The 11,329-nt window shown below is 50.5% G+C and overlaps 1 protein-coding gene across 4 annotated transcripts in view; it reads left to right on the top strand.

The window, feature by feature from the left end:
* The first annotated feature begins 51 nt into the window (after positions 1–51).
* Positions 52–11,329, top strand: part of Tln1 (talin 1) — a 31,071-nt gene continuing 19,793 nt past the window's right edge. For 2 of the 4 annotated variants that reach the window (XM_006537769.4, XM_006537768.4), the window contains exons 1-10: positions 4,251–4,550; positions 5,852–6,014; positions 6,249–6,346; positions 6,651–6,780; positions 6,881–7,033; positions 7,224–7,366; positions 7,461–7,588; positions 8,297–8,357; positions 9,085–9,189; positions 9,494–9,649. In XM_006537769.4, the coding sequence (XP_006537832.3) occupies positions 4,377–4,550; positions 5,852–6,014; positions 6,249–6,346; positions 6,651–6,780; positions 6,881–7,033; positions 7,224–7,366; positions 7,461–7,588; positions 8,297–8,357; positions 9,085–9,189; positions 9,494–9,649 (1,311 nt within the window). In that variant the 5' untranslated portion in view covers positions 4,251–4,376. Of the gene's footprint in view, positions 506–4,250; positions 4,551–5,851; positions 6,015–6,248; positions 6,347–6,650; positions 6,781–6,880; positions 7,034–7,223; positions 7,367–7,460; positions 7,589–8,296; positions 8,358–9,084; positions 9,190–9,493; positions 9,650–11,329 lie in introns of those variants that run through there. The other 2 variants (NM_011602.5, XM_006537770.3) reach the window with 2 other exon arrangements.

The following is an 11,329-nucleotide window of genomic DNA, read 5'->3' as shown; positions in this document are numbered from 1 at the left end:
CGGAAGTGGTGCACATAGCCCCGTGGAATCCTGGGACTTGGAGTTCTCTCCAACTCGGAAGTGGCTCCTGGGCTGCGCCACGTCCCGGGGGCTATGCAAATTATGGGGACGTCCTTTCAAGCTTCCCACGCCCCAGGGCGGGGATTCTGAGGATCCTTGTCCGCCTTCGCCTCGAGCTATTAAAAAAAAAAACTTAAGCGTTTAAAAGGGAACTCCAGCTTAGTTCGGGCGTTCTCTCCAGAGCTCTGCACGCTCGCTTCCTGCTGGGGAGGGGCGGCCAGGCTTCGCGGGCGCCCGAGCATCGAGAACTACGGCCAGAGCAGCTTCCTGCAGTCTCCGCTACCATAGAGCGCGGGCCCAGGGCGCCGCCGGCGGGTGGGGGACGTTTCCAGGACGGAAGTGGCCGAGAGTGTGTCGAAGGGAGGGCGAGGCCGGAGCCCCAAAAGCGACCGGGAGAAGGAGCGGGTAGCGGGCCCAGGGCGGGGCGCAGAGCCGGGCAGCGCAGGTAGGCCGGACGGGCTGGGCCGAGCTTCTAGGTGGGGCTGCGGGATCGGGCCAGCCCGGGAAGCGGCGGGCGGGGCCCCCAATCCTCCTGCATATCCTGTGTCTGGTTAGGGAGGTCAGGGTCCAGTATGTTTCGGTTTGGATTTGGAATTAAGCTGGCCTTGTTGCGAGAAGCAGGCCCTTTCGCGGGGGTAGACAGTTCTCTGTCTCGGCTAGGTTTGGGGACGGGTAGAAATGGGGTGGCAGTGAGGCACTGGGTGGCAGTGAGGCACTGGGCGGGGATGGGCTTTGGTATTAGCCGATAGTGAGTAAGTGGTTAGGAAAACTTGGGGTGAGTTTGGGTTAGGTGCCGTCGCGTTTAGGAAGCAAGGATCCCTTTAGAAGTTAAGAAGGTGAACTACATTCTAAACATTTGCTGCACGAGTCAAGTCTGTTTCGCATATGTGACATTTAAACTGAGGTCATTATTTTCTGCAATGACCAGCATTAAGTCAGAGTACAGGATCGGGTTAAGGATCAACAGGAATTGGCTTAGATGCCCGTTTTAGGGATTAAAGGCCGGTGTCATGGTCAGTATTAAGAATAAACAGTGAAAAGGTTAATTAAGAACCAAGTTACAAATGAGCTTTAGAACTGCAGGGTGGGGTGGGAGGGAGTATTTAGGGTTAAATTTGGGGGATTTGGGCCTAAAAATAAAAGCCAGATTAGTATGGGTGTCTTCTGGGAAAGGGGTGAATGTCAATGTATAGGGAAATAGGAAATAAAGTCAGCATTAATGTTAGGAATTGGTGATAGCGTTAGGGGTTGAGGCTGCAGCTACAGCTGAGCTGGTAAAATGTAAGAAGTTGGCAGGAAGTAGCTACCTTTGTTTTGTAGTGAGTTCTCTTATTCCTGTGCAGTTACAGAGGCCTCTTTTACCCAAAGAAGTGCTAGAGCTCTGGACCTCAGCTAGAAGTGCCAGGACTCTGCTTTCTCTAGTCTACTGCCTAAGCACAAGGCTTCCAGAGGCCACCACCACTGGGAGACAGGGATTTCTGGGCTGTGATGTTTACGAGGTGGGAGGTGGGAAATGGAAAGAGACCCAGGAGTCAGACAAGGTCCTAAGTGAGGATGGGGAATAGGAAGCCTGTGACTGAGGGGAAGCTGACCAAGGGAACGCTGTCGACTAAATGATGACAGTTTGACTCGAGCCTCCCTCATTCTCCACACACTGCCTTCTCTCTGTCTCTTTGCCCTCCCTGGTCCCACATTGCATACCTTTACAGTTCCTTACAGATACTGTCGTGGTCTTTAGCTCGTCTCCTGCTGTTCATCTGAACCATTTCCCACCCCCACACCCCTGTCTCTGTCTCTTGATCCACACATCCTACTTTACTTCATGTCCCTCAAACCTGAGCTTTCCCAACATCGGAGAGCACTTTCTCATACTTGCATACCACCTGGTCAGCTGCTGAACCCCCCCCCCCCCCGCCACCGGGCTCTTCCCATGTGTACCCCCTGGTTTCTGAGCCTCCTTTTACTTCTAGGTCCAGTTGTGGATCCCCTTCCCCCACTCCCCGACAGAAAAGAGGAAATGATACCCAAAGAGGAAACTTGGTCTTACTGATCCCACGCCCAGCCAGGCCACTGACCACACCCCCATGTCACTCCCAGCTTGACCCTGCCAGTGACCACAACACTGTCCCCTCCCCATGCTGCCTCTCCTTCCAACCCAGGGTTGCCTAGCCGCTGTCAGTGTTCTCTCACTCTCTCCCCACTAGCCCAATTTAGCAGCTTACCACATCCCTAGCTCTTCTGGAGCTCCTGACCCGGCCTCCGGCCTCCCTGTCATCCCCGGTTTAGTCAGCATCCATGGACTCATGCTTTTCCCTCCCCACCTGCTCAGTGGCTCATCATGTGTCTGTTCCCTACCATCACGCTCCTGGTCTCTTTTTCTACACCCTGTGATCCCCAGCCACAGCCTAATACTGTCAGTAACCCCACCTCTGTGCCCCTGCTACAGATACTTCCTATCGCATCATTTACCACCCAGCGTCATTCCCACATCCTGACTTAGTCCCCTCTCCTTCCCTGGTTTATTAAACTGAAGCTGTCTAGTCAGTAAATGGGTACTGGTCATAGGAAGCTGATTTTGGCTTCAGTTTTCTGAGTCCTGTATGTCAGTTCTACTTTTCTTCTGAATGGCAACTTCCTCTCCATACAGCTTTAACTCTGGCTTTATTATCGCTTATACTAATACAGTCTCCTCCTAACTTGGCCCCAGAGTTGCCCGAAAACCCAGTGCTGGGGATGTCCCTGTTTAAAGCTTCCTTGGCCTCCTGTTCCCCTCCAGTCAGTTAGGTTCCTCATACTGCTCTCTCCGCTTTTGCCTTTCCATCTTAACCCTGACGTCCCCACCGCTGCTCCCTTGCAGGTGCCCCGTGCTCCAGCCAGCTTGCCTCCTCACTTTCCTGGGCATTCCTCCGAGATCTCCTGCCTCTCAACCTTTGCTAGTGCTATTCTCTGTGCCTGGGACGATACCTTTGACTCATCTTCGACTGACCTAATGGAGAGAGCTTGGGCTTTGGAGGCAGAGAGACCTGGGTTCGGATTTTGGCTTCACAGCTTATTATTTGGACAAGTCCTTTGGAAAAGTATTTAACATTCTGGAGCCCCAGCTTCCTAACCTGTAAAAATGGAGATGATAACACCTACCTTGCAGGGTTGTTGTAAGGATTAACTGAAATTATATATGTATCTAATGCAATTAACATATAGTCAATAAATGACACGTCGCTGTAACTTCTTATTATCTTCATATTTTTAAAATTCTAACTTCAGATGATAGCTTCCTTGGATCCTTCGCTCCCTTTCCCTAGCCTCCGGGGCTCCCTTTTCTGGGTGAACACGTTTGGCTCCTTCCACAGCCTGCCTCTGTTGTAACTCTGCATTTAGCTTTTCCCCACCCCTGGGAGGCTGGCAGCCTGCGGAAAGCAAGGTCTAGTCTTACTCATCGAGCTTCCTGGCCTTCCCACCATGGGCCTTAGAGAATGCATGGAGGGAAAAGCATACAGTGAAGGAGAGAGGCTGGGAGCCGGCACTGGGGCTGGTGCACTGTGGGGAAGCTGTGTGCACACGTGCTGCCTACAACAGATAGATCCGTATAGCAACAGCACAGGCAGTTTGGCGGGAGGGAGTCCTGTGTGTAAGCTAAGGGGCCTTGGTGAAGAGTGAGAATACATGTATGACTGTGAAGACAGACCTTGTGCTGGAGGAGGTCAGATCCAGCCTCTCAGCTGCCCGGTCCAGCCTGAAAGGAGCTTCCAGCAGCCCAAGGCCGGATATGTCAGTCTCACCCACAAGCCCCTCCCCCTCCCAGCGGTTGAGGACTCAGAGGCCAAATTTGGTAACAGACTGCATGTTATTCCCCCAACCCTCTTACATTCTGACTCTGTCTTCAGCTTTCTTTCTCCCTTTGTCCCTTTTAACTCCCTGTCTCTGTAGTTCGCCCCTGTAGGTACCTGCACTGATGATATTCTCCATGTACCCCAAAATTCCTTAGCCCTAGTATACTTGCATTCCATTCCTTGCTGGGATTTGACCTCCTGTCCTCCACACCCCCCCTCCAATTGCCCAAGGCCTTTGGAATGCATCTCAGGAATGTATTGAGGGAGGAGGAGTTCTCTGGGAAGGGGACATGGAGTGGGTGTTGTTGCTCTTCATAAAGCCTGATAAAAGGGGACAGAGTTCTCAGAGCAAGACACGAAGCAGGTAGCTTCTGCTCCTAGTTCCTGGGCTCTTGTTCTTTGCCACTGCTAGTCCCGACTCAGTGTCCAGTTCCTTCACTCTCAATTAATTGTGTAGATAGCTACTCAGCCTGGAGGAGGGCAGGCATGACTCAACTCTCTTATCAGGATCTTACCAGAGGAAGAAGTGGGTATCCATATGTCCGGAGGAAATGGGGGCGGAGGGGCACACATGCAGTTTCAGCTGAGGCTGGAGTCCTTCAGTACTGCTCTGGTTCCGTGGACTGGTGCTTCTCTGACCAGCCCTCACTCCACAGCCAGGTCTGTCCACTGCTGGGAAGGTTCCCTAGGGGGAAGGAAGGGAGAGAGCTGGGACTGAGGGGGCCGGGAGGTCCTCTCATTTGGGGTAAAAATGGAGAACAAGCCATGCTGCTTTTCTCTGTAATCCTGAACTGTGTGTATGGCCAGAAATTTCCTCCTGGTCATTGATCCACCTTTCCCAATCCCTTTTTCCTCTGCCCCTTCCTAATTTCCCTGGTTCTCAAATGCCTTTTGTATTGTGATGCCTGCCTGTTCCCTGGTTTTTCCCCTGGGTCCTGCTTACCCCCTTGGAGTAGCCAGTTGTCAGGTAGGGAAGGGGGTGGGGGCTGCATCCCTCTCTTTTTAGTTAAGAGGCACCTAGTCCAGTACCACACTGGGTCACATCATCAGCTGCTGGGCAGACCTGTTGTCTTGGGCCTGTGTACCACCAGCTGCTCATGGTGTCTGAAAGGTTGGGGAAATGGGCTTGGCTTTGCAAATGCCGAGCTACGCTGAAAGCACCATCTGGAACCTAGTTAAGGTGGGGGCAATCTGGGGAGGCCATGCATGATGAAGAGTGCAAGAGACTGCAGTAAGGCCTGAGTCTCAGTGTCTGCACTGTTGGTCTTGCTTGTCTTGAAACTTTCTCCTCTCCAACAAGTATTGGCTAGGTCATTTCTGAGGTCTCTGGACAGAGAATCACAATTCTACCGTGACTGCAGAGCTCATTGGGAGGCCCTCCCTGTGTGTACCATTCAGGTTGTAAGAAAGCAGGAACAAAAGTAGGTCTCCCTGACATGCTAGCCACAGGCAGTCTGCAGGATTCTGGAGCCCCTGGGATGCTGCATTTTGCCAAGAAGAAGGCAAAAGCTATAAGAGGGAGGGTCACGTGATGGGTCAGAGCAGTGCTCAGAAATCCCAGGAAAGAATGGGAGACAAAGAAAAGGAAAAAACTGACCCCGGAAAAGTAAAAAAACAAGGCAGAGGCGGGGTTGAGAAAGAGGTGAGCAGAAACTAGAGGCCCAAGGCACTTGGAACCAGAGAGGCACAAATTCCAGTGGTGCGGGCAGGACAGTGTCCTCAGGTGACACTGCATTTCAGGCCTGCTATTGTACTCTAGAGACCAGCTTCTCTCTGGGATGTCTTAAGTGGTCTAGACTGGCCCATTTGATGTAAGTAATCTTTCACCTTTTGAAATTATTAAATAGGACGGACAGCTTACTATTATTTTCTGTCATGGTGACTCCCTTAAAAATCCTCTCTCTGGGACTCTGAGGCACTTCGGTGAGGGTGTATTCTAATGCTCTGATGCTACTGGCCAGGTATCGCCAGGCCGAAGAGCAGAAGCTGCCACCATGGTTGCGCTTTCGCTGAAGATTAGCATTGGGAATGTGGTGAAGACGATGCAATTTGAGCCATCTACCATGGTGTACGACGCCTGCCGCATGATTCGTGAGCGGATCCCAGAGGCCCTGGCTGGCCCTCGTGAGTCTGACTACTGAGGTGGTGGGGCAGGAATCCGTCATCCCTCCTTCTCTTGGTCTTGAGCAGTGTCCCCGTTGTGTTCTAAGTTCCTCACCTCTCAGGCCTGTGCTCCAAGGTTTCCTTTCCTCTTTAAGTCCAAGGTGATGGGAGAAAATAATGTACAAAGCCAGAGGTATAGCTGTTTGGCCACAGTGAAGTTTTTATAAGTCTAAGATGATCTACCATCTCTTTTAGCCAACGACTTTGGGCTCTTTCTGTCAGATGATGACCCCAAAAAAGGCATCTGGCTAGAGGCTGGGAAAGCTTTGGACTACTACATGCTCCGAAATGGGGTGAGTAACTCCCATCACTGGCCGTCCGCATGCTCTATGTGCTGTCTCACTTGTTCCCAGCACCCATGTTGGTCTCTGCCCCTCCTATCTCTTCCTTCCTCATACCAGTTCCTTTCCCCCATCCTGGGCTTTTCACCAGCCAAGCTAGCACACCCCGGTACACCCATGTGGTTTTCTGACACAGGCAGCCAAACACCCTCCTTCTAGATGAACCACCCTAGCCTTCAATTTACTTTCCTTCTCCTTGGCTGTGTAAAGGGAACTAGTTTAAATAGGCCCCGGCCACCTCTCCCTGCCCCTACAGGACACCATGGAGTACAGAAAAAAGCAGAGACCCCTGAAGATCCGGATGTTAGACGGAACGGTGAAGACTATCATGGTGGATGACTCCAAGACCGTCACAGACATGCTCATGACCATTTGTGCCCGAATTGGTAAGGGGTCTTGGTAGGGCAAAGGCCTGGGCCAGGAGGTTCCAACTCTGTCAGAAGACTTTTGCGGTTGGGGAGTTAGCAAACCATCCCTTTTCCCCAGGTATCACCAACCATGATGAGTATTCACTGGTTCGAGAGCTGATGGAAGAAAAGAAAGATGAGGGGACAGGGACCCTGAGAAAAGACAAGACCCTACTGCGAGATGAAAAGAAGATGGAGAAGCTAAAGCAGAAGTTGCACACAGACGATGAGTGTGAGCAGTAGACACGTCCTGGGAAGTGTAGGGGAGAGGAGGGGTGGCCGTTTGTTTCGTATTTATCCTGAATCATCGAACTTAATCTTCTATGAGGAAAGGCAGGCACTGAAGAAGTAAAGAACCCAGACACTAGGCAGCAAAGAGCCATGTGGGGTTGGTGCAGAGGGTCCTGCGCTCTGTGTTCTAGTGAACTGGCTGGACCATGGGCGGACACTGAGGGAACAGGGAGTGGAAGAGCATGAGACGTTGCTGCTGCGGAGAAAGTTCTTCTACTCAGACCAGAATGTGGATTCCCGAGACCCTGTACAGCTGAACCTTCTCTATGTGCAGGTATGGAGAAGAGTTGGCTGGGGCGAGGTGGAGCAAGCCATAGTTAACAGGGATATCCCTGCACCCATACACTGTTCCCTTCTGTGTTCTCCAGGCACGAGATGACATCCTGAATGGCTCCCATCCTGTCTCCTTTGACAAGGCCTGTGAATTTGCAGGCTTCCAGTGCCAGATCCAGTTTGGACCTCACAATGAACAGAAGCACAAGGCTGGCTTCCTTGAGTAAGTGACCCATGTCCCCTACCCTGTTATGGCTTGGGACTCCCCCTTACCACCGTGACCCCGTGGACCTGTCTGCACCCCAAGCCTTCTCCCCTTATTTCCTCTTCCAAAGTTTGAGGGTTGACACGCATGGGTCATCGCCCTTTCAGCCACCGTCGCCCTTCATCCCCTCACTGGCCCCATCTGAATGGGACTGCTCAGTATCTCTGCCCTCCCCCTGTAATTTGTGTTCAGTATCTCTGCCCTTCCCCTGTAACTTGTTTTTGTTTGCTTTAGGGTCTCTGAGGAATGCTATATGAGCCAGAGTAAAATAGGACATTTTCCTTGTGGGGACGTTAGATTTAAAGGGTTCCCAAATCTTATTCACGGATATTTCTCAGGATCCAAAGACTTTGATGAACCTTTCTAGTTTCCTAAGTGCATGGTCATCCTTGTAGGGAGCTTCCTCTCTTCTTGGCTCCCTCTTTTTCTCAGAAAACTAAGCCTCCAGTTTAAGGGTCCTCAGTCCCCTTACCACAGAAGGCACAGGTCACTCAGGAGCTCATGTTGAGTCTCCACTCTTTCAGAAGCCAGTGCAGACCAGTTTCCTCAGTCTTGCTCAGAGATGATACTGTCCTAGACATTTCCTCAAACCTCTAGGCCCACAGTTCGTGGCCCACATGCCCCGATGCTATCCACTCCATGCTGACCCTCCCTTTTCTGGTGTAGCCTGAAGGACTTCCTGCCCAAGGAGTATGTGAAGCAGAAGGGAGAGCGTAAGATCTTTCAGGTGAATGGGGTAGGGGAAAGTCTGGGATGACCTGGGAGCTTGGCTGCTTGATTCTCCTGGCTAAGTGGACCCTCCTCCTCCATCTCTGCTCACCTTGCTTTACTCCCCAAGCTGTTCTCCTGCCTGTCTCATGCACAGAAAGCAGAAGATGTGGGTTTCAGCCCCAGCTCAGCAGCTGTGAAATTTCCATTTGGGGTTTTGCTTTTTGTTTGAGACTGGGTCTCTCTTTGGAGCCCAGGCTGGCCTCCAAAGCACAGCAATCCTCTTACCTCAGCCTCCTGAGGGTTGGGGTTGTGAATATGAGTTACCATGCTTGGCTCAACCTAGTATCTTCCTTGCCTTTACTCTGTGGAAGCCAAATAGGAGCATTACTGAGCTATTACACCTGAAATTACTGTGAGATGGAATCTTTGTCCACATGGAAAGTGTTATCCCCATCTGAATACTCAGCCCCAAAGGCCTTGTCTTTTGAACTCTGATGGCCCTGGACCCTCCTACTTCTTAACTCTCAGTCCCATCTGCAGAGCATCTGCGAGCTCTTTAACCTCATTTCTTCCATTGTTGCTTCTGCTCCTTAGCCAGCCCACGTTGCATCTCCTCATCTTGTGCCTTCCTAAACCCTCCCGTGTGCCCATAATACTCTGTCATTGCAGTTAACATCCTAGTGTGGCTCCTTCATTGAAGTACTACTCCTACACAGCTAACTTTCCCCATTTCCTACTTGAAGGCACACAAGAATTGTGGGCAGATGAGTGAAATTGAGGCCAAGGTACGCTACGTGAAGCTGGCCCGTTCCCTCAAGACTTACGGTGTCTCCTTCTTCCTAGTCAAGGTGAGTTCTGACCTTCTTATGGCCTTCTTTATGTCTAAATTCTTGCCCTTTCCTGTCTCCCTAAACTCCTTGGTTTGTCTTTCCCATCATGGCTTCCTTTTACCGTGCACATCCTGTCTGTTGTCAGTCCTTTCCTCAGCTTATGCCTCTATCCGTAGTAGAGCTTTGACCTGGGCCTATCTGTGAGCACAGTTGTTTAGCCCTCCTGGCCATCTCAGCGTCCCCTTGTGGTCCAGAGCTGCTCTGAGCATTTCCCATACATTTGACCTTTAACTTGTAACACCAATTCCAACCTGTCTTTCAGGAAAAGATGAAGGGGAAGAATAAACTGGTGCCCAGGCTGTTGGGCATCACTAAGGAGTGTGTGATGCGTGTGGATGAGAAGACCAAGGAGGTGATTCAGGAATGGAGCCTCACCAACATCAAACGCTGGGCTGCCTCTCCCAAGAGCTTTACTCTGGTGGGTGCTTGGATTCCAGTGGTTGTTCAAGAGCAAGTGCACAGGTCTTTCCCTTCCTTTAGGGTATGGTGCATTGAATATGACTGCAGGACAGAGTTAGGTATTGTGGAAAGTGGAAGTTAGAGGAGATGGAGACGTTCTTACAGAGTGAATGGTATGTAAATGGCTGGGTGACGGATACACTCTTTAAATCCAGCAATTCAGCAGAGCTTGGAGAGTTCTATTGCTGTGATAAAACACCCTGACTAAGGCAGCTTACAGATGCAGGGTTTATGATCCCAGTGGGATGAGAGCTCATCACCATCACCGTGTGGGAGGTGGGGCAGCCGGCAAGCATGGAGGCGGGAACAGCTGAGGGCTCCCATTTTAAACTGCAAGTAGGAAGCAGAGAGCAAACTGGGACTGCTTAAAGTCTGGATTTCTGAAAGCCTGCCCCCATGGCATAGTTTCTCCAGCAAGGACATACCTTTTAAGCATCCCCAAACAGTACAGCCGAGTGTTCTAATGCCTGAGACTGTGGTGCAGGGGTGAGAATGGGAGGCATTCAAACTACCACGGGGTGTTGTAACCTCAGCAATAAAGCACTTGCCTACTTATGTAAAGGTGGGAGTTCAGTCCCTAGTACCACAAAAAGTAAGAAAAGAAGAAAAAAAAGGAAAGAAAAGCATGTTGGGCATAGTCACGTGTGTAATCCTAGCACTTAGCGCTCTGAGACAGAGGGGTTTGCTGTGCATTTGAGACTAGGCTGGACCAAATGTGAGGATCAGACCATCCAGGGCTATTTAGTATCAAAAAGAGGCAGATAGGGGCTGGAGAGATGGCTCAGCGGTTGAGAGCACTGACTGCTCTTCCAAAGGTCCTGAGTTCAATTCCCAGCAACCACATGGTGGCTCACAACCATCCGTAATGAGATCTGGCGCCCTCTTCTGGAGTGTCTGAAGACAGCTACAGCGTACTTACATATAATAAATAAATAAATCTTTAAAAAAAAAAGAGGCAGATAAAAAGGAAGTCGACAGAAACGTAGCTATGCCAGCAAGCTGAGGTGACATGAACTGTAAGGAAAAGCTAATAGACAAGCCTCCCTTCTTTCAGCACCAGCTATTTATGGCTGTTCTTTCCCTCTGGTTTTATAGTTCTGAGGTTTTGAATTGAAAAATGATATCAACTTGATAGAGTGCCAGATAATGAAAATAGAAATGAGAGATGCTGTTTCTCCACTTTGGATCTTTTTTGCCAACCTTCAAGGATGGTCATTTAATAAACATGCTGCTATCGTCCCAGTTGTAGCCTCTGGGGAGGGGTAAAGAGTCTAAATGACATGTATATGAAACTGTAGCAGAAAGGCCACTGCTCAAGCAAAATATCCCCTCTAAAGAGGGAGATAAGGAAACCAATGGTTGAGCTGTAGTGATTGCTCGGCAATTATGAGCACTGACTGCTCATCCAGAGGTCCTGAGTTCAATTCCCAGCAACCACATGGTGGCTCACAACCATCTGTAATGGGATCAGATGCCCTCTTCTGGTGTGTCTGAAGACAGCTACAGTATACTCACATGCATAAGATAGATAGATAGATAGATAGATGGATATCGGATGGATGGATGGATGGATGGATGGATGAGTGGGTGGATCGACAGATGTTTCCATGATGGGTAGATTCTTGTCTCCTGCTCAGTC

Source organism: Mus musculus, chromosome 4 (genome assembly GCF_000001635.26).
Source record: "Mus musculus strain C57BL/6J chromosome 4, GRCm38.p6 C57BL/6J".
NCBI lineage: Eukaryota > Metazoa > Chordata > Mammalia > Rodentia > Muridae > Mus > Mus musculus.
This window is presented reverse-complemented; position numbering and strand designations above follow the sequence as displayed.